Source organism: Loxodonta africana, chromosome 2, assembly GCF_030014295.1.
Source record: "Loxodonta africana isolate mLoxAfr1 chromosome 2, mLoxAfr1.hap2, whole genome shotgun sequence".
Taxonomy (NCBI): domain Eukaryota; kingdom Metazoa; phylum Chordata; class Mammalia; order Proboscidea; family Elephantidae; genus Loxodonta; species Loxodonta africana.
In genome coordinates this window covers 198,870,464-198,893,456 of record NC_087343.1, presented here as the reverse complement: position 1 = coordinate 198,893,456, position 22,993 = coordinate 198,870,464, and the positions used below count along the sequence as shown (strand labels likewise).

General features: G+C 38.8%; 1 protein-coding gene across 1 annotated transcript; it reads left to right on the top strand.

The window, feature by feature from the left end:
• Positions 1–11,987: 11,987 nt before the first annotated feature.
• Positions 11,988–16,507, top strand: LOC100667931 (speedy protein E4A-like). Its single transcript, XM_010594351.3, has 5 exons — positions 11,988–12,202; positions 12,875–12,933; positions 13,510–13,595; positions 15,780–15,948; positions 16,119–16,507. Exons 1-5 carry the CDS (start codon positions 12,109–12,111, stop codon positions 16,176–16,178), a joined length of 468 nt encoding a protein of 155 aa, XP_010592653.1. The 5' UTR covers positions 11,988–12,108; the 3' UTR covers positions 16,179–16,507.
• Positions 16,508–22,993: the final 6,486 nt, after the last annotated feature.

Here is a 22,993-nt window from a genome sequence, read left to right as displayed (position 1 = left end):
GGGGGAGGAGGGCTTGCAATCATAGCACGCTATGGTGTATTTTGTAGGTGCAGGATTGTTTCTGGAGCAAATCTCCGAACAAATTCACAAAAGGGAAAACCCTTACACAACCTGGAGAAGGAATACACAGAATATTCGGACCGTCTAGTCAAATTAGGAGAACGGGAAAATGTGTGCGCCGTTTACATGTTTTCTTAAATTCCAGCGATTAGTTTTTGCCGCGTTAAAGTAGCTGAAAATGTGGGGAAAAAATGGAAAAGTAGATATATTAAGACTCACTACGTTATTTTCAGTTGAAATTTTTTTTTTTTTCCAAATCAAAATATAATTTTACTTTCCTTGCTTTATTGGAAGCAAGGAAACTCGTCGATATTTTAAATATGTACTCCTTTATTTATCTCCGTGTCGATTAGATGAATTGAAGTGCTTGAAAAATTCTGTGACCCAGTGATGATGTTTAATTTAATCGTAGGTTATTAAATCGTCTTTTGCAGGATCCCCCTGTGACTGGTATTCTTAATTTGTTTTCCAGCTATTTGCAAATTTAAATAAAATTCATAAATCAGTTTTATAAGGTCCAAACACGTTCTTAATTTTTTAAGACTTATTTTTGATACTACATGCTGCTTTAAAATATTTAGGATTAAATTTATGGAATATAAATCAGCAGTATATTTAAGAACCAAGTCAGTGGATATTTTTGTAAATCTGATGTATTCATTGGAAAATAAATTTTTCCTGTTAACAATTCATGATCAGGAGGAAGTTAGTTTAATTTTCCATTCCAAATGTGAAATTAGAATGTATGTAATCTTCGTAATTTTTAATATGCCAATTTCCCATAATAGTTGATACTTTCGCCTGGTGATTCATACATTTCCAATTTCTTTTTGTTTGTTTTCAAATTGAGAAAGTATATTCATACCTTTTGCTAAAGTTTTACATTTGTCAAGCATGCTTTCAAAGATACGTTCTTTTTTGTTGTTCGTCAGAGCCTATTTTTTTTGGGGGGGGTGAGCTTTATTAACTTTTCCCACTTGGTTAAAAATATCATCCCACATTAATTTGATAAGTTACATACAAATTTGTATTCTGTTTGCCCCAAGATGCTTTTGCTTTCAGCATAATGTATTTTTTTGTTTGATATTATATTTAAGTATTTGATAAATGTTGGCAATTTGTGTGAGAAGTGCCCTGCTTGAATTTGATCTTATGTCTGTTTGGTGCCTTCATATATTTACAAAGAAGTTTTTAGAACGAACATGAGAATATCGCACATGCTTATTAAATTCACACAGAATATGTATGTACTATTTGTAAATATTTAAAAAATATTGTATTTGAATTCATAGAAGTAGAATTTCTGTATACTGAATTAAGGTTATGAGCTGAACAAGAAAAAATTTGGCATAATTTTTTTGTGTGTGTGCATAAATAAGGGCTTCTACCCTTTTATATGGAGCCCTGGTGGCATAGTAGTTAAGAGTCCAGTTGCTAACCAAAATGTCCATAGTTCAAATCCACCAGCCACTCCTTGGAAACTTTATGGGGCAGTTCTACACTGTCCTGTAGGGTCGCTATGAGTTAGAACCAACTTGACTGCACCTAACAACATCAGCCCTTTTATACACCTGCCCAAAGTTGCCTCATTATCATATCTCCCAGGTAACAAACATTTTTATATCAGTATTGGTTTTTCCAATGTATTGATAATTTCCTAAACTAGACTACTTACAGTTCCTTCTTCCATTTAAAGTCAGTGAGCTTTTCATCAGTTATTATGACAGTGTGCTTATTGTGAACATGCTTTATAACCTGAGACATTTGTTCCTAATGAGCTACGGGAGGGAGGGGGAAAGAGAGGGTTAATGGCGATGGAAAAAATCAAGTTGATTAAGGATAGGGTTTTACAACTGATTATTGTAATTGCTGTCAATAAGTTACACACCTGTGAAAAGTTGAATTGGCAAAAATTATGTGACAGATATATTTACAATAACAACAAAAACCAAAGAATAGTTGCCAAGGCTGCTTATATAATCATGGAATCCCAGGTTTGGAGGTTTGGGGTCATGGTTTCATGGGGCATCCCAGTTAATTGGCCTAACAACATGTTCAGTGCTTCTGTTTTACCTCCTTGTTCGTTGAATAGCGCCTGAGGTCTTAAAAACTTGCAAGCTGCTATCCAAGGCATGACGGTTGGTCAGTGTTCACCTGGAGCGACAGAGGAAGAAGGAGAGTCAGGAATAGGAGAAGGATATGGAATGTGTGGCTAATTGCCTCCATGAACAACTGCCTCCTTAACCATGTGACCTGAAGAACTAGATGTTCCCCAGCTGCCAGTACTGAACATTTTGATCAAAGATTCTGTAGAGGAGTCCTAATCAAAAGGGGGAAAATGCAGAACAGAATTTCAAATTCTCATGGACTCCAGACTTTCTAGAGTTATGGAGGCTGCATAAACCCCGGAAACTATTGCCCTGAGAAAATCTAAACCTTAAGCCAAAAATATTCCCTGCAGTCTTCTCAACGCCAAACAGTAGCTTAGCTTAACTAGTAAAAAATGTCTACCTTGAGCATAAGTTCTTTTAGTAACTATCTGTTTGGAGTCAGAGTGACAACAGCAACTCAAAAGATTAGATAGAAACCTTAGGGGCAGTGAGTTTATGTTAATGGGGGAGGAAAAACTCAGAAACGAAGGGTGAGAATGGTTGCCCAACCCGATGAATGTAACCAGTGTCACTGAATCGTACATGTAGAAATGGTTAATTAGGTATATGCTTTCCTGTGTATATTCTCAACAACACTAACAAAATTTAAAAAATAGAAAACTAAGGGAATGTACTTTGCTTATTATATTTAATATAGTATGTTTGGCCTACCATTATTTACTAGTAGCTTTTATACATTTATTTTGGATATTATCATACAAATAAGGTACAATTCCCTTTTTATCATTAAATTCATGATTAGTTATATCTACATTACATAAGTTCAGCCTCTAAGTTAAATTTGGAAACACTCCAGAGATTGGATTTCCAGTGATTTTTTGTGATCCTCTAAGAGGTAAATTATTTTTACATAAAACATAACTAAAATCATTCACTAAATTCTCTGCCATTTTTGTTTCTCTGATTTTATCACTTTCTGCAAAGAATTATCTAGTAAACTACTGATTCGATTATCACATTTAAACCTTCTGTTTTAGAAAACATTGAAACATGAAATTTCATGGTTATAAATTCTGTATAAATTATTTTATTTTCATATTTTTGACTTGCAAATATTTGATTGCATTATATAACTGCTAAAAAGTATGGAAACAAAAAGAGAAAGATTTTTTTAAATAACTGAGTCAGTAATGAATCATCTTGCCGTTAGAACTTTTTTTATCCAACCTGTTTTTAAAGTTCAGCCGTGATGTGAAATTGATCCTTTAAAAACTGTATTTAGTCTAAAATCTGTGTCCGATCTAGGGTGACCAACTTTTTCAAGAACCATAGCAGACCAAAAAACAAAAAACAAAAACAAAACACATAAAAAAGATATAAAATGATTATATACATGTTATTACTTTAGCATAAAACATGTAAAATGGGATCTAATTTGAAAATATTTTTTTATTCTATATTTACTTTCCTGTGACATAAATGCAGTTATAAAAATAAAACAGCAACAATAGTGAACAGTGGCAAAAAAAAGTACTTATAAGCACACACACACAAAAAAACCCCAAAACCCATTGTGGTTGAGTCAATTCTGACTCAAAGCGACCCTATAGGACAGAGTAGAACTGCCTCATAGGGTTTTCAAGGATTAGCTGGTGAATTCGAACTGTCACCCTTTTGGTTAGCAGCGGTAGCTCTTTACTATGCCACCAGGAGTAGGACTACTGTATATTACAATTAAATAGATAACATATGTGAAAAAATATTTTAAATAAACTTATAATTTTAGAATAGTTTCAGATTTACAGAAAAATTGCAATAATATCCAGACTTAGTTTTTCCTATTAGTAAATCATACATCAATATGGTACGTTTGTCACAATTTATGAACCAATGTTGATACCTTCTTGTTAACTGAAATCCATACCTTATTCAGATTTCCTTCGTTCCTACCTTTTTCTCTTCCAGGATTCCATCCAGGATATCATATCACATGGAGTATTTCTCTCCTTAAGGTCCTCATGGCTGCCGCAGTTTCTCTGGCTTTTCTAGCTTTTGATGACTTTGACTGTTTTGAAGAGTACTGGTAAGATATGTTGTAAAATGTCCTTCGATTAGCACTTTTTAACTTATTTTCATGAGTAGACAGTGGTTGTGTGTTTGTTTGGAAAACTTTAAGTGTCATCCTTATCAACCTTGCTATTAATTTTGATCACGTGGCTGAGGCAGTGCTAGTCAGGTTTCTCCACTATAAAGTTACTGTTTTTCCCCTGTCAATACTCTATGTGATCTTTGGAAAGAAGTCACTATGTGTAATCCAGACTGGGAGTTACACTCCGCCTGCCTGAGGGCTAAGTATCTGCATAGAGTATTTGGAACTCTTTTGCAGAGGCGATTTTTATTTTCCCACATTAATTAATATTTAACTAATTAACGAATATATCAGTATGAACCCACGGGTACTTACTTTATACCTTAGAGTATATAATCTAACACTTATTTATTTTGTAGTTGAAATTGTTGCGCCTTTGGGGAGTTGGAGCTCTTTCAGTTGGCTCCTGTGTTGCTTTTGCATGTACTCACAAATGTCTTTTTTTTTTTTTCTGATCACATCCTTACCATCAGGTGCTAAGACAGAAAGATATACATATATACATACATAGTATGTATGTCTGTATGTATATATACATATATTTGTTGTTGTTGTTAGATGCCATCGAGTTGGTTCCCAATTACAGTGTCCCTATGTACAAAAGAACAAAATGCTTCCTCGTCCTGAACAGTTATTACAATGGTTGTTAAGCTTGAGCCCATTGTTGCAGCCACTGTGTCAATACATCTTATTGAGAGCCGCCTTCTTTTTCTCTGATCCCCTAGTTTACCAAGCATGATTCCCTTCTCCAGGGACTGGTTCCTTCTGATAACATGTTGAAAGTATGTGAGACGAAGTCTCACCATCCTCGATTCTAAGGAACATTCTGGCTGTACATCTTCCAAGACAGATTTGTTCATTCTTTTGGCAGTCCACGGTATATTCAGTATTCTTTGCCAACATCATAATTCAGAGGTGTCAGTGCTTCACTCTTCTTATTCATTGTCCAGCTTTTGCATGCATACGAGGCGATTAAAGAAACCATGGCTTGGGTCCGGTGCACCTTAGTCCTCAAGGTGACATCTTTGCTTTTTAACACTTTCAAGAGGTCTTTTGCAGTAGATTTGCCCAATGCAATGTATCTTTTAATTTCTTGACTGCTTCTTTTACTTTAATGGACAGTGATTTTTAATCCAGGTAAAATGAAATCCTTGACAACTTCAGTATTTTCTCTGCTTATCATGAAGTCGCTTATTGGTCCAGTTGTGAGGATTTTTGTTTTCTTTATGCTGAAGTGTAATGCATACTGAAGGCTTTGTTCTTTGATCTTCATTAGTAGGTGCTTCAAGTCCTCTTCACTTTTCAACAAGCATGGTTGTGTCATCTGCATAATGTAGGGTGTTAATGAGTCTTCCTCCAATCCTGATGCCGCCACCTTCTTCATATAATCCAGTTTCTTGGATTATTTGCTCATCATACAGTTTGAGTAAGTATGGTGAGAGGATACAACCCTGATGGATGCCTTTCCTGACTTTAAACCATGAATTATCCCCCTTGGGAGCCCTGGTGGTATAGTGGTTAAGAGCTTGGCTGCTGACCGGAAAGTCAGCAGTTCAAATCTACCAGCTGCTCCTTGGAAACCCAATGGGACAGTTCTACCCTGTCCTATAAGCTTGTTATGAGTCGGAATCTACTCGATGGCACTAACAACAACACTATCCCCTTGTTCTGTTTGAAGCAGTGCCTCTTGATCTATGTACGGGTTCCTCATGAGTACAATTAAGGGTTCTGAAATTTCTGTTCTTCTCATTATTATCCCTAATTTATTATAATCCACACAATCAAATGCCTTTGCATAGTCAATAAAACACAGGTAAACATTTTTCTGGTATTCTCTGCTTTCAGCTAGGATCCATCTGATACCAGCAATGATATCCCTCGTTCCATGTCCTCTTCTGAATCTGACTTGAATTTCTGGCAGTTGTCTGTCGATGTCCTGCTGCAACCACTTTTGAATTATCTTCAGCAAAATTTTACTTGCATGTGGTATTAATGATATTGTTCAATAATTTCCACATTTTGTTGGATCATCTTTCTTGGGAATAGGCATAAATATGGATCTCGTCTAGTTAGTTGGCCAGGTAGCTGTCTTCCATATTTCTTGGCATAGGTGACTGAGCACTCCAGCACTGCATTTATTTGTCGAAACATATCAATTGATATTCCATCAATTCCTGGACCTTTGGTTTTTGTCAATGCCTTTGGTGCAGCTTGGACTTCTTCCTTCAATATTACTGGTTCTTGATCATATGCTACCTCCTGAAATGACTGAACGTCAGCCAATTCTTTTTGGTACAGTGGCTCTGTGTATTCCTTCCATCTTCTTTTGATGCTTCTTGCATTCTTTAATATTTTGTTCATAGAGTCCTTCAATATTGCAACTCGAGGCTTGAATTTTTTCTTCAGTTCTTTCAGCTTGAGAAATGCTGAGCATGTTCTTCCCTTTTAGTATTTCAACTCCAGGTCTTTGCACATGTCATTATAATAGTTTATTTTGTCTTCTTGAGCTGCCTTTTGAAATCTTCTGTACAGCTCTTGTACTTCAACATTCCTTTAACTACTCAACATTCAAGAACAAGTTTCAGAGTCTTTTCTGACATCTGTTTTGGTCTTTTCTATTTAATGACTTTTGCTTTCTTCACGTATGAGGTCCTTGATGTCATTCTACAGTTCATCTGTTCTTCAGTCACTAGTGTTTGGTGCATTAAATTTATTCTTGAGATGGCCTCTAAATTCAGATGGCATATACTCAAGGTCATACTTTGCTTCTTGTGAACTTGTTCTACTTTTCTTCAGCTTCAGTTTGAACTTGCATATGAACAATTGATGGTCTGTTCCTCAGTAATCCCCTGGCCTTGCTCTGACTGATCATACTGAGCTTTTCTATCATCTGTTCCCACAGATGATACCTGTTATTGATTTGATTGATTTGATGCCTGTTATTCCATCTGGTGAGGTCCATGGGTATAGTCAACGTTCATGTCACTGAAAGAAGGTTTTTGCAATGGTGAAGTCATTTGTCTGGTAAAATTCTACCATGTGATCTCCAGCATCATTTCTGTCATCAAGGCTGTATTTTCCAACTACTGATCCTTCTTCTTTGTTTCCAACTTTTGCATTTCAATCACCGGTAATTATCAATGCGTCTTGATTGCATGTTTGATAAATTTCCAACTGCAGAAGTTGGTAAAACTCTTCAGTGTTTTTATCTTTAGCCTTACTGGTTGGTGTGTAAATTTGAACAATAGTCATGTTAACTTGTCTTCCTTACAGGTATATGGATGTTATCCTCTCATTGACAGCATTGTACTTCAGGATAGATCTTGAAATGTTCTCTGTGATGATGAATACATCGACATTCCTCTTCAATTTGTAGTTCCTGGCATAGTAGACCATATGACTGTCTGATTCAAAATGGCCAGTACTTGTCCATTTCAGCTCACTAATGCCTAGGACATTGATGTTTATGTATATCCATTTCATTTTTGACCATTTCCAATTTTCCTAGATTCATACTTCATACATTCCATGTTCCAATTATTAATGGATTTTTGCAGCTGTTTCTTTTAATTTTGAGTCATGCCACATCAACAAATGAAGGTCCTGAAAACTTTACTCCATCCATGTCATTAAGGTCGACTCTGCTTTGAGGAGGCAGCTTTTCCCCAGTCATCTTTTGGATGCCTTCCAACCTGAGGGACTTATCTTCCGCCACAATATCAATGTTCAGCTATTATTCATTAGGTTTTCACTGGCTAATTTTTTTCATAAGTAGACTACCAGGCCCTTCTTCCTCGTCTGTCTTAGTCTGGAAGCTCAGCTGAAACCTGTCTACCATGAGTGACCCTGCTGGTATTTGAATACCAGTGGCATAGCTTCCAGCATCACAGCAACATGCAAGCCACCACAGTAGGACAAACTGACAGATGTTTGTGTGTGTATGTGTGTATATCTACATATATATACATACATACGTGTGTGTACATATATATATATCTCGTTAGGTGCCATCGAGTCAATTCCAATGCATAGTGACACTGTGTACAACAGAATGAAACACTGTCCAGTCCTGTACCATCTTCACAATTGTTATGCTTGAGCCCATTGTTGCAGCCACTGTGTCAGTCCATCTTGTTAAGGGTCTTCCTCTTTTTCATTGACCCTCTACTTTACCAAGCATGATGTCTTTCTCTAGGGACTGATGCCTCCTGATAACATGTCCAAGGTATGTGAGACTCAGTCTCGCCATCCTTGCTTCTAAGGAGCAGTCTGGTTGTACTTCTTCCAGGACAGATTTGTTCATTCTTTTGGCAGTCCATAGTATAGTCAGTATTCTTCGCCAACACCGCAATTAAAAGGTGTCAGTTCTTCTTCAGTGTTCCTTATTCATTGTCCAGCTTTTGCATGTATAATAGGAGATTGAAAACACCATGGCTTAGATTAGGCACACCTTAGTCTTCAAGGTGACATCTTTGCTTTTTGACACTTTAAAGAGGTCTTCTGCAGCAGATTTGCCCAGTGCAGTGCGTCTTCTGATTCCTTGACTGCCGCTTCCATGGGTGTTGATTATCAATCCAAGTAAAATGAAATCCTTGACAACTTTAGTCTATTCTCTGTTTATCATGAACTCACTTTTTGGTCCAGTTGTGGGAATTTTTGTTTTCTTTATGTTGAGGTGTAATCCTTACTGAAGGCTGTAGTCTTTGATCTTCATTAGTAAGTGCTTCAAATCTTTTCCATTTTCAGGAAGCAAAGTTGTGTTATCTGTATAATGCAGGCTGTTAATGACTCTTCCTTCAGTCCTGGTGCTGCGTTTTTCATATAGTCCAGCTTCTTGGATTATTTGCTCAGCAACAACTTGAGTACAAAATAAAATGTTGGTGTTCCCAGAAATGACAGATATACTTCTTGGCAAAGTACAAACAAGGAATCAAAAATGTGGACTTAGATGCCATTTTAATAAACATAATTGTTTTAGTATTGTTAAAGAGCTATGAGTTGGGAGGTTTGGTAGAAGCCTTACTGGATACTGAAATATAATCTGAGGTCGATTTATTCTTTTTCTTGCTCGTATTCACATGTCACTTTCCCCAATCTTCACAGAGTGCATCATATTTTGCCTTCAGATAGCAAGATTTTTTTTCTTACAGGATTTTTTTATGTTTGACAATATAGCTGAATTATATGTAAATGATAGTGAAATTTCTGGGCAAAAAGCTATACATATTCAGAAAATTTGATATATATACTGAAGTTACTCAGAATTGAGGGACAGGCATTAGATAATCCAGAGATTCCTTGGTATTTTGTAGGTTGGAAAACTGGTGGCGTAGTGGTTAAGAGCTACAGCTGCTAACCTAAAGGTCAGTGGTTTGAATCCACCAGGCGCTCCTTGGAAATTCTGTGGGGGCAGTTCTACTCTATCCTGTAGGGTCGCTATGAGTCGGAATCAACTTGATGGCAGTGGGTTTTTTAAGTAGGTGGGTTGGTGGGTTGGTAGGTAGATAGGTGTCAACTCACGGTGAGCTTATGTAACATTCCCGGTTCTGGCAGCCTCATGATTGATGCTTGTTTGGATCTGTTGTTGCAGCTATTGTGCCAATCCATTTCACGGAGGGTCACCCTCACTGGCTCTCTAGTTCACCAAACGTGATGTCTTCCTCCAGTGATCGATCTCTCCTGATGGTGTGTCCAAAGCAAGCAAGCGGAACAATATTCTTTTGTAATTATAAGATTTTCAGTGGGTGATCTCTGAAAGTAGATCATTAGGCCTTTCTTTATAGTCTGTCTTAGGCTGGAAGTTCTGCTGAAACCTTTCCACCATGGGTGACCCTTCTGGTGTTTGAAATACTGATAGCATAGCTTCCAGTATCACAGCAACGTGCAAGCCACCCCAGTATGACACTTTCAGATGGGCAGTGGCTGATGATTTATACACCATTTGAAATGTGTGCGAGTACATTTGTAGATGTGTATGTTTTTATATTTCATTCTAAAAGAGGCTTTTGCTTAATCCTCAAATATGCCCGAGGCTAAGATGTCTGAGGTTGGTGGTTGTATATAGTTCTTGTCACCACGAGAGGTCCCTGTACATGTAGCACATATCAGTAAATGATAATCAGAATAGCTTTGCAAAACATTGCGAAGTACAGTGTTTATCCTGTGTTTTTCATGTGATAAATTAATGTGCCTAGGGTGTTGTACGGCACCCTGGGGGCATGGTGGTTAAGAACTCAGCTGCTAACCAAAAGGTTGGCAGTTTGAATCCACCAGCTGCTCCTTGGAAACCCTATGGGCGGTTCTACTCTGTCATGTAGGGTCGCTATGAGTCAGAATCAACTTGATGGCAATAGGCTTAGGCTGGTTTATATTGTTAGCAGTTAGAATCCACCAATTGCTTCTTGAAAACCCTGTGGGGCAGTTCTACTCTGTCCTGTACGGTCAAAATGAGTTGGAATCGACTCGGCAGCAATGGGTTTGGTTTTTTGTTTGGTTATATATTGATTTCACTTTTTAAGTTCTTATCATTTCTTACCCTAAATTCACTTATTGGTACCTTCCCCCTTCACCAGTTAGGGTTCTGAAATGAGAGTGGAAAGGAGAGGATAAGTTCAGGTTTTGAATGGAGAAAATGTGGCTTCTGTGGGGCAAAGGGTAAAAATTGACTCTCAGTTATTGAGGATAGTGATAAAAGTTGGGAAGAGGTTGTCCTGAGGTACTGTTTAATATGTACTAATCTCCAAGAGAAGAAAGCCTGTCACTCTGGCAGTTGCACGTGTTTTCCTTCAAACTGATCTGATTGTCAGGTTGGAATGAATCATGACATCAGCAGGTTCCAGTGCTCCTGATTGGAAGATTCAAACCCAGTGGGTGCTAGGCAGCGGATGTGGACAACAGTTTCTTCTCAGAGCTCTTTCTTATTCCTCATCTTCCCCAAACTGGAACAGACTTAGCGGGTTTGTGCACAGCCATAATCCAGAATTAGTTTGGACAGATACCAGACATAAGTGTGAACAGGACTAAGCTCTGTGGAAGGAACAAGCAATCTGGAAGAAGCCATGGCTGATTGTCTTCCGTTAGTCCCGTCTGTGAATCAGAAACTCCAGCCTTCCTCCACAGAGTGCTCCGAGGAAGTGATGGTGAAGGAAGAAAGTCCAGGACCCTCAGGTGAGGAGACTGGACCATGAAGATACTTAGGTGGGTTGCCTAGTAAAAAGAGGGCACTTACTCTTAGGAAAGAGTACCTGTGTCAATGTGTGAAAGAGAGGAGAGATTTAGGAATCAGGTCTTTAGGAAGAAGAGGTTCAAGAGGTGGAGAGGAGGAACCAAATTGAAGGCAAGTCTGAATAACAAGGAAGGTGGATTAGGAGTTGAGATCCAAGAAGGGGAAAAGAGAAGAGGGGAATCATGTAGAAGGTCCCCCCTCCTCAACACACACCATGGTAGAAATTAATGAGGAAGAGTTTTAAGGATATATAAAAAAAAGAGAGATGTAATAATATCAAGATAATGGGAGAAGATAGATATGAAAAAAGGGGAAAGATGAAATGACAAAAGCGAGGCCCAGAGTCTGGAAGGCCAGAGATTGTACGGGGAGGGGTTGGGAAAGCACAGGTGGGTGATAAGTGCCTGAATGCCAAAAGAAAAAACCTTTATATTATAGTCTTCTTTCTTTACTCAGTTCCCTGGATACATTCCAGCCCCCTGCCTGTGATTTGGGGCCAGAAGAGGGACTGGACAGTAGCTTTTGTGAAGGAGGTGACCCCAGAGTCTAAGAACAGCTGGGCCATGGAGGACGTAAGTGGCCTCCCAATGCAGGGGAAGAGACAGTGGGAGTCAGCTGTGGAGCCGGAGCACCATGAGGTCTTCAACAGGCTGCTTGGTAGGAAGAGGCCCCAGACATCAGCCTACAATTTTGTTCTTTCTAAAATGAAGACATTTCCAATAACTCTTCTGACCTATAAGGAATAGGATTCTGTTTGGGGTGATTAGCTGCCTGTTACTGGGATGTGCAGGCAGAGCTTTTATATTGATTATTTCTCAGGGACACTCAGAAAATGACACAGAAGAGTAGACTGATGAGAAAACTTGGGTTTACATGTGGCCTTCTCCACATATTTTCTTTTTTTCACATTTCTGAGTCCACGTGTTTTTTTTTTTTTTTATCAGTATTGTACACCCGCTTCCATGATGTGAATATCAGATGAGAAAAGGAATGTGAATTTACATTTTAACCTCTGGGTTGATATATTAATGCATATTAAGAGGCCATAAGCAGTGGTTTGTTTTTAATCATTTATTCAAGAAGTCTTCGTAACACAAATATAGAAATGCAGCCCTACATATGTTCACTCCTCGTGTTAGCCCCCGAACAGGATTCACTATCTTAGTAAATATTCTCTCTTTTCTTCCCCTCATGCTAATCCTTGGCCACAGCCCTAGAACTTCTCCTGGGAAGGTTTGGTGAGAGAGTTACAACATATCCCATTACTCTCGATTACTGCAGGGCAACCCTGTTCCAGTTGTTAACCTAACATATGCTTTTTTTTCACAGAGGATCCTGTCATTCAAAGATTCTTGGCTTGGGACAAAAAACTGAGGGTGTCCGACAAGGTAACAGTCTCCACCAAACTCTACTACTGCCCACATCTGTGGGATTGTGCTTTTGAAATCTGTCTCTCCTTTTCTCAATCTTTACTAATCTCCTTCCAAGTGTTTCAGCAAACTTATGGTTTCTTCAGTACCTGGCAATGCCTCCATTCAGGGTCTTGTTGTTTCCTTCCAGTGTGGCCAGCTAACTCTTTGCCCTTGCACGGCCCTTTGAGATTTTGAGCACTAGGTCCTGTATTTTCTCCCACTTGTGATTGTCACCTTCATTCCCAGACCTTTGAGACAACTTTTTGCTCAAGACAAAGCCCCTAACAATCTCAGCCATCCTGAACACCCTCCCTAAACAGCCATGTCTTGTTATCTTCACAGTATTTCGACTTCCCCTCCCATGTCTTTTGTAATTTGGAACTGACCCTCCCTCAACATCCCTGCCACTCCCAAAGTCCCCCAGTAAGCCCACCCACCCAACACAGGAGTCTCCTCTCTGAGCTATGACCCTAGCTTTGAGTTGCATTATTACAGTGTTTGTCCTCTTCCAGGAAGTGACCACTCTTCTGTTGTTTTCTATTTTCCTATTAGTATCTCCTGTCCATGGTAATTGCTTATTTTAGCCGGGCTGGTCTCTTCTCCTGGCAGTACCGACGAATTCATTTCTTCTTAGCTCTGTGAGTATGCTTCCTCATCTCATCACAACCTTCAGATCCCTGGGTATGTGGGAGTGTTGGAAGGGGGCATCTTATCTTTCACCTTCTTAAAACAGTTCTCAGTGTTTTCTGTGTTAGAAAACCATAGGGAATATTTGGTTATGGGGATTGTGGTCTAGTTTTACTTTCATTTTGTACTGCTCAGTGTAAACAAAACCTAATGTCAAGTTGTTGTTGTTGTTTTTTTTAAAAAAAAGCAAAGCTAAATAAAACAAAAGTTTTCTAAGTGGAGAAGAAAGAATTAACTCCACCATGCCCAAACAAACGGTCTTGAAACCAAAACTCTGATTCCTATATCAATACCAAATCTAATCCTCTTGTTCTTCCCCATCTCACAGTAGGCGCCCCATTTTGGGTCCTATATCACACCAATCTATTGTAGAAGTCTTCCAGCTTGTTTTCCTTACTGAGGATATCCTCACTCCAGTCTAAAACAGTCTAAATCAGAGAAAGTTACAGCCCTCCATAAAAAATTTATTGCTCCAAGTTTCGTTTTTCATCAAGCTCAGAATTCCCAGTTTGAATTCAACACTAAATCCCTGAACCTTGTTCGATATCCAGATATTTTATTTCTTTGTTTTACAGAAACTACTAACTCTCCTTTCCAAATACCCTGCAACTACTTTCTTCTAGTTTTATATTATATACACTGTCTGGATGTCTTTTAGGAATATCTCACTGAATTAAGATTTTTTGTCTGCAAAGCCAGTTAAACTCCACCTTTTCATGATGGTTTCTCCAAACTTCACAATCAGACGAGAGTTGACCTTCTGCATCTTAGTAACATTTAGTTGAATCCTATTATCATATACTATTTTGAGTGTTAGTTATTATCTCCTCCATTCCTCTTATTACCCAACCGTTTTACTCTAAAAAAGAAAAAAAAAAAAAAACCTGTTGCCATCAAGTCAATCCCAGCTCATAGCAACCCTATAGGACAGAGCTGAACTGCCCCATGGGGTTTTCAAGGAGCAGCTGGTGGATTCGAACTGCCGACCTTTTGGTTAGCAGCTATAACTCTTAACCACTGTGCCTCCAGGGCTCCCCTGTTATTCTAGATACTACTTAAAGTCAAAGTCAGGGTTTTGTTATAAAATCACCACATCCTAAAAAGAACTCAACACAGCACTTTATTTTGCAAGTATTTGCCTACGTTAGCAGTTCGCTCTTGGCTGTTAACCAGAAGGTTGGCAGTTTATACTTACCCAGCAGCACCGCAGAAAAAAGGACTGGCTCTCTACTTCCATAACCATTACAGTGAAGAATGCTTCCATAATGATTACGGCTAAGAAAACCCTGTGGAGCTCAGTTCTCATCTGTAACACACGGGGTCGCTATGAGTCTAGATGATTTGATACCGGCATGTTTGATTTGGATTTAGTTTTTTCCTACATTAGAGCGAGTCTGTACACTTTTATGCATTAATTCATTCAGTCAATAAAAGTTTATTTAGTGATTCCAGTTTACTGGGGACTTTGAAAAAACCCTGGCGGTGTAGTGGTTAAGTGCTATGGCTGCTAACTGAAAGGTCGGTTAGTTCGAATCCACCAGGCACTCCTTAGAACTCTATGGGGCAGTTCTCTTCTGTCCTAAAGGGTCGCTATGAGTGGGAATCAACTTGATGGCTATGGGTTTGGTTTTTTTTTTTTTATGAGGGGATAAGAAGAGATAAAAAGGATGGAATCAAAAAATGCTTATTGAGTTAATGTACAGATGTAAGCAAGATACTGTATCAGTTTTTGGTGGGAGGGAGACGATACAGAAATAAAGCAAGTAAGTTATTCTCCTTGACGTTCTTACAATGTAGTGGAGAGATAGTTATTTACTCATAACAACAGTAGGAGTGAATGGGGTAGAGGATGGTGATAGAATATTGTGATGTACACTACATTGCTTAATGGTGGCAGAATACATCCTCAGGGTTCTCAGTATGATACTTACTATCCAAGTATGAAAAGGGTCATTCTCAATGTTCCTTTACAGAAATAAGTTTTCCAGTGAACTGTGTCTGTTGTTCCAGTTGAATAGGGCTGATCTAAAGTCATGTATTGAAGATGGTCAGTCTATAGTCCTTTCTAGGAAGATGATCTTAAGTGGAGTCCTTCTGGCTTGGCTTCTTATAAGAAACCTGATTTCTTTCCTCAGCTACCTGGCCAGTGATATGGAGGAAGACAACCAGGCCCCTAAGCAAGCCATATTTTTCTTTCTGTATGGGAAGAGTCACTTCCAGCGCCCCATGTTCCACAAGCTACGATTTCAATTCATCCGTTCCATGCGCTGGAAGATTTGGGTTTCTCGGGAGGAATGTGAAGAGGTAGGGTTATAAGAATTTGAGGAGTGGTTGGACTGGACAGGAGAGGAGGGACATGGGAGATTTGAAGTTTGGACTTGAGAACTGGGAAATATGAGATGCTGTACAAGGAGAGGAAAGGCTGTGTCCTTCTGGAGGGTCTTCACTTAGTCATTAGACATTTTTCTTTACAGATTCAGGCTTATGATCCAGAGCACTGGGTGTGGGGGCGAGATCGCACCCTCATTCCCTAGAGCTCCTAAAGACCACAGAGTCCTGCAATTATTGGCCTGAGGAAACCAAGTTCTGCATCTGTCCTTCAATCTGCAACCTGTGAACATCACACAGTAAATACCAGATTAAGAAATAAGCAATCATATAGAAGAGGAAGTGGAGAAAACTAGTTGTGTACAGTGTGCAATACAATAAGTATTGTAGTTGATCAGGATATATAGAAAAAGATAACTTTTGATAGTAGAACAATTTTATATTGTATATTTTCAATTATATTTGTAAACATGTTTTAATCCAAAAGTGAGATATCGCTGATTCAAATGAGCACTAAATCCCCCCCCAAAAGGAAAAGGAAGTAAACACATAACAGTAGAAATTGGGTTACAGGCATAAGAAATGGCCAGGAATTATGATACTTCGATTAGAACAAGTAGTAAATTACCAAAGAGGGATTTTATATTGAAGCTGAAAATACTTACTTTTAACAAATTCATATTAAAAATATCATTAAAGTCATCAAATATTTCACTGGTTTGGAAAATATTGGTCATACAATTTTTATTATATTTAATTTAAAAGTAATTTTTACTTTTGAGATTATGCTCTTACTGAAAAGTTTTGTGGTGCCTGTTATTCATATTATATAAATGATTTCGCAATTTTTAAGGTGATGTATTTCATTTTTGCTGTTACATAGTTAGGCAATAGTTCCCTGAAGGTTTTCTAAATCTTATTTGATGTTTTATCTTCAATATTGAATTGTTTGAATTTCATTGTTCTTTTGAACTGCCTGGATATGTTTATAGGCTGTTTTATTATAAAGGACAGAGTATTGCAAATATTTGGAAAATAAATATCTTAAGGCAAAGAACTGAGCAAGAATGTAGTATTTATCAATCTATTTATCAGTATTGTGTGATATCATTTGTCTCAGTTGTTTATTCACTATTAAATTATATTGGTGCTTAAAGGTTTTGTGGTTATTTAATTTTCTTTCAGTAGAAAAAAATAATGAAAAGGAAAATGATAATAGGAGATGAGATAGAACCTGCACTAGAGGCTTTATATAGGAGAAAACTAGGGGACTAGATTGAGGGAGAAATGGAAAGAGTAAGGACAAAAGCCAGCTCTGTGGCTGGGTCTCTAAACCTTAGCTTGATTGGCATTTGGGTTGGATAATTCTGTGCTGTGAGGGCTATCATGTGCATGGTAAGATTCCTAGAATATACCCTTTTCATGCCAGTTGTATCCCTTCTTCCAGTTGTGCCAACCAAAAATATCTCCAGACATTACCAAATGTCACCTGGGGGCATAATTATCCTTAGTTGTGAACCAGTGATCTATGGATAACTGGATGTGGCAAGGGCAAAGAGATGTAAATCCAAGGACATTCTAAATGGGGTGTTTGAAAATAGCATGGGGGCAGCATCTAACCTTCTCCCTCTTCACAAGCAGGAAGGAGAATCAAGATCAACAGCCCAAGGCTGGTTACTACTAGGTGGAGGTGAGACATGCCTCCTCTCTCTACATCTTTACCAATTTTGACACTAACTGTCCCTCCCACGGCACTCTTTACTTCTCTGCTGGGTTTGATAATTCATTGGAGTGGCTATACAGAACTCACAGACAATACTCACGAGAAGTAACAGGTTATAATTTAGGTTGAGAAATGCTCAGGATATAGTTATTCCATCAGGACAGCCGTGATCACAGGCAGACCTCTCCCTGGCCCTTGGCCTCTGCCCTGCTCAGGCAAATGTTACAAAGCTCTTGTTAGCTCTGCCAGTAAGTGCCTGGAAGTACCCCACTCTGCCAGCAAGCCTCCTGCCCAAAGGCCCTCCACTTCTCACTCCGTGGCCTGGGAAGCCCACCATACCATCTCCTGTTGGTGCTACCATTTCTCTGCCACCACTCCTCACTGTCTTCAGTGTCTTACTCTCCTGTTTCTAGAATCTTCTCAGCACAGGGATCCTGGGTCCAAAGGATGTGCTCCGCTCTTGGCTGTTCTTCCGTGAAGGCGATGGGATCCTCTCCTTCCCACCTCTAGGATGGCTCATTTTCAGCCCAACGGGATGGCAAAACTGACCAATCCCCTTGGTGAGCCACAATTACCCTATTTGCACAGTCCCACCCATTCATTCATTTGGATGAAAGTTACAAGTCCCTGGCAAGGAAGGCCACACAAAAGCGATCCATCGCGCCACAGATGTGTATAAGAGGAGAGACATGGAAAGCTAAATAAGTGAGATAGAAATAATATAAAGCAAATAAGCTTTTAAGTAACTTAGGAAATATGACAAATTAAAGTGATGAGCACAGTTTTGGGCATAGATTTGAAACTGTAGAATGATATCTGGAAAAGTAGGAGAATAACAAGAATCAAGAATTTGATGAGAAAACTGCTATAGGGAGAGAATCAGCCTTGGAAATTGAAACAACAGAAGAAAAATGGGCATTCAGAATATTATGTGAGAAGAAACACATTGCTGTAGGAATATCAAAGAGCCCATAGTGGCTGTAATGGATGTGATAACAGCAGGAGCCAGGGAAGGTTCTAGAGAATGGAAGAAGCAAGGGGAAGTAGCTTCTCAAAAATAACCAAGTTAGAAATTGATAAAAATGTGAAGCAAATGATAGAGAATATTGCCAAAGGTGACTCAAAACATCTATCTCTTCAGTTTCTCCCGCTCAGCTATTCTTAAAATATGCTGATGGAGCCCCTGTACCCTTGGGATCTCTCTTAATTACCTAGTGCTGCTATAACAGAAATACCACATGTAGGTGGCTTTAGCAAATGGAAATTTATTTTCTCACAGTTTAGGAGGCTTGTTGTTTATGTCGTTCAGCGCTGTCAACTCAGTTCTTACTCATAGCGACCCTATGCACGACAGAACAAAACACTGCCCAGTCCTATGGCATTCTCACAGTTGTTGCAGTGTTTGAGCCCATTTTTTTCCCCATTTTTATTGTGCTTTAAAGTGAAAAAAAAAAAAAAATTTTTTTTTAAAGTGAAAGTTTACAAATCAAGTCAGTTTCTCATACAAAAACTTACATGCACTTTGCTATATACTCCTAGTTGCTTTCTCCCTAATGAGACAGCACACTCCTTCTCTCCACCCTGTATTTCCATGTCCATTCAGCCAGCTTCTGTCCCCCCGGGGCCTTCACATCTCCCTCCCAGACAGGAGCTGCCCAGATAGTCTCGTGTGTCTACTTGATCCAAGAGGCTTACTCCTCACCAGTATCATTTTCTATCTTATAGTCCAGTCTAATCCCTGTCTGAAGAGTTGGCTTCAGGAATAGTTCCTGTCTTGGGCTAACAGAAGGTCTGGGGGCCAGGACCTCCAGGGTCCTTCTAGTCTCAATCAGACTATTACATCTGGTCTTCTTATGAGAATCTGAGTTCTGCAACCCACTGTTCTGCTCCTTCAGGGATTCTCTGTTGTATTCCCTGTCATGGCAGTCATTGGTTGTAGCTGGGCACCATCTAGTTCGTCTGGTCTCAGGCTGATGTAGTCTCTGATTTATATGGCTCTTTCTGTCTCTTGGGCTCATAATTACCTTTTGTCTTTGGTGTTCTTCATTCTCCTTTGCTCCATGTGGGTTGAGACCAATTGATGCATCTTAGATGGCGGCTTGCTAGTGTTTAAGACCCCAGACGCCACTCTCCAGAATGGGATGCAGAGTGTTTTCTTAATAGATTTTATTATGCCAATTGACTTAGATGTCCCCTGAAACCATGGTCTCCAAACCCCCGCCTCTGCTATGCTGGCCTTCGAAGTTCGGTTTATTCAGGAAACTGCTTTTGGTTTAGTCCAGCTGTGCTGACCTCTCCTGTATTGTGTGTTGTCTTTCCCTTCACCTAAATTGGCTCTTGTCTGCTGTCTAATTAGTGAGTCCCCTCTCCCTTCTTACCTCCCTCCCCATCTCGTAACCATCAAAGAACATTTCCTTCTCCGTTTAAAATATTTCTTGAGTTCTTATAATAGCGGCCTCATAGAATATTTGTCCTTTTGCAACTGACTAATTTCACTGAGCATAATGCCTTCCAGATTCCTCCATGTTATGAAATATTTCACAGATGCATCATTGTTCTTTATCTATGCGTAGTATTCCATTGTGTGAATATACCATAATTTATCCGTTTATCCATTGATGGGCACCTTGGTTGCTTCCATCCTTTTGCTATTGTAAACACTGCTGCAGTAAACATGGGTGCACATATATCTATTTATGTTAGGGCTCTTATTTCTCTAGGATATATTCCAAGGAGTGGGATTGATGGATCATATGGTACTCCTATTTCTAGCTTTTTAAGGAAGCACCAAATCGATTTCCAAAGTAGTTGTACCATTTTACATTCCTACCAGCAGCGTATAAGTGTTCTAGTCTCTCCACAACCTCTCCAACATTTATTATTTTGTGTCTTTTGGATTAATGGCAGCTTTGTTGGAGTGAGACGGTATCTCATTGTAGTTTTGATTTGCGTATCTCTAATGGCTAATGATCGTGAGCATTTCCTCAGATATCTGTTAGCTACCTGAATGTCTTCTTTAGTGAAGTGCCTGTTCATAACCTTTGCCCATTTTTTAATTGGATTATTTGTCTTTTTGTTGTTGAGCTTTTGCAGTAACATGCAGATTTTAGAGATCAGCCGCTGATCAAAAATGTCATAGCTAAAAACTTTTCCCAATCTGTAGGTAATCTTTTTAGTCTTTTGGTGAAATCTTTGGATGAGCATAGGTGTTTGACTTTTAGGAGTTCCCAGTTATCTAATTTCTCTTCTGGTGTTTTGTATATTGTTTATGCCATGTATTAGGGCTCCCAGTGTTGTCACTATTTTTTCTCCCATGATCTTTATCATTTTATATTTATATTTATATTGGTCCATTTTGGGTTGGTTTTTGTGCATGGTGTGAGGTATGGTTCTTGTTTCATTTTTTTTTTTTCAGATGTATATCCGGTTATGACAGCACTGTTTGTTAAATAGACTGTCCATTTAACAGACTTTTCTCCATTTAACAGACTTTGGGCCTTTGTCAAATATCAGCTGCTCATATGTGGGTGGATTTATGTCTGGATTCTCAATTCTGTTCCATTGGTCTGTGTGTCTGTCGTTATACCAGTACCAGGCTGTCTTGACTACTGCGGTGGTATAATATGTTCTAAGATCAGGTACTCTGAGGCCTCCCACTTTGTCCTTCTTTTTCAGTAATGCTTTACTTATCTGGGTCCTCTTTCCCTTCCGTATGAAGTTGGTGATTTGTTTTCTGTCTCATTAAAAAATGTCACTGGTATTTGGATCGGGATTGCATTGTATCTATAGATCACTTTGGGCAGAATAGACATTTTTACAATGTTGAGTCTTCCTATCCACAAGCAAGGTGTGTTTTTCCACTTATGTAGGTCTGTGTTGGTGTCTTGCAGTAGTGTCTTACAGTTTTCTTTGTATAGGTCCTTTATATCTTTGGTTGTATTTTATCTTCTTAGAGGCTATTGTAAATGGTATTGATTTGGTGATTTCCTCTTTGATGCTATCTTTGTGTGTATAGAGGAATCCAACTGATATATGTATGTTTATCTTGTATCTTGATAGTCTGCTAAACTCTTCTCTTAGTTTCAGTACTTTTCTTGATCTCACAAACTTACCCTCTATGAAATAATTAGTAGGAGACCCATTGTCCTTCCTTCGGTTGTCTACACCAACTTTAATATTGTTCAGCCTGAATTACTGAAAGTAGAATATTAATCCAATATTCTAAGGAATATCTTTTTACAAGTTAGAAAAACTTTTGACAAACAGAAACTAGACTCTTGAACTCTGCCTAACAAAGCCCCAGAAGAATATATATATTGGAAGACACACCAGATAAAAGATTTATCAGAACCTCATTGGAAAGGACTATACTTAGTCCTCTTTACCAATCCATGTGCAGCCAAATTCGAGGAAGTAAAACCTTGTATTAATTTGTCACAGTTAAAAAAGACTGCCTCCTCTTTTTTTAAATTGTGCTTTGGGTGAAAGTTTACAGAGCAAATTAGTTTCTAATTAAATGGTTAATACACATATTGTTTTGTGATATTGGTTGCCAACCCAGTGATGTGTCAACACTCTCCCCTTGTTGACCTTGGGTTCCCCATTTCCATTCGTCCAGCTTTCCTGTCTCCTCCTGCCTTCTTTTCCTTGCCTCTGGGCTGGTATACCCATTCAGTCTCATATACATGATTGAGCTACGTGTATTCTGTTTGTTTTATGGGCCTGTCTAATCTTTGGCTGAAGGGTGAACCTCAGGAGTGACTTCAGTACTGAGTTAAAAGCGTGTCTGGGGGTCATACTCTTGGGGTTTCTCCAGCCTCCATCAGACCAGTAAGTCTTCTTGTGTGAGTTTGAATTTTGTTCTGCATTTTTCTCCAACTTTGTCTGGGACCCTCTATTGTGGTCCCTGTCAGAGCAGTTGGTGGTGGTAGCCAGGCACCGTCTGGTTGTAGTGGACTCAGTCTGGTGGAGGCTGTAGTTAGTTGTGTTCCATTAGTCCTTTGAACTAATCTTTCCCTTGTGTCTTTGGTTTTCTTCATTCTCCCCTGCTCCAGACAGGGTAGGACCAGTAGACGTATCTTAGATGGTCAGTGACAAGCTTTTAAGACCCCAAATTCTACTCACCAAAGTAGGATGTAGAGCATTTTCCTTATAAACTATGTTACGCCAATTGAATGCGAAATCCAATAGAATGTGGAAATTATCGAATAATATTAATATCACGCACAAGTAAAATTTTGCTGAGTATCATTCAAAAGTGATCACAGCAGTACATCAGCAGGAAATTGCCAGAAATTT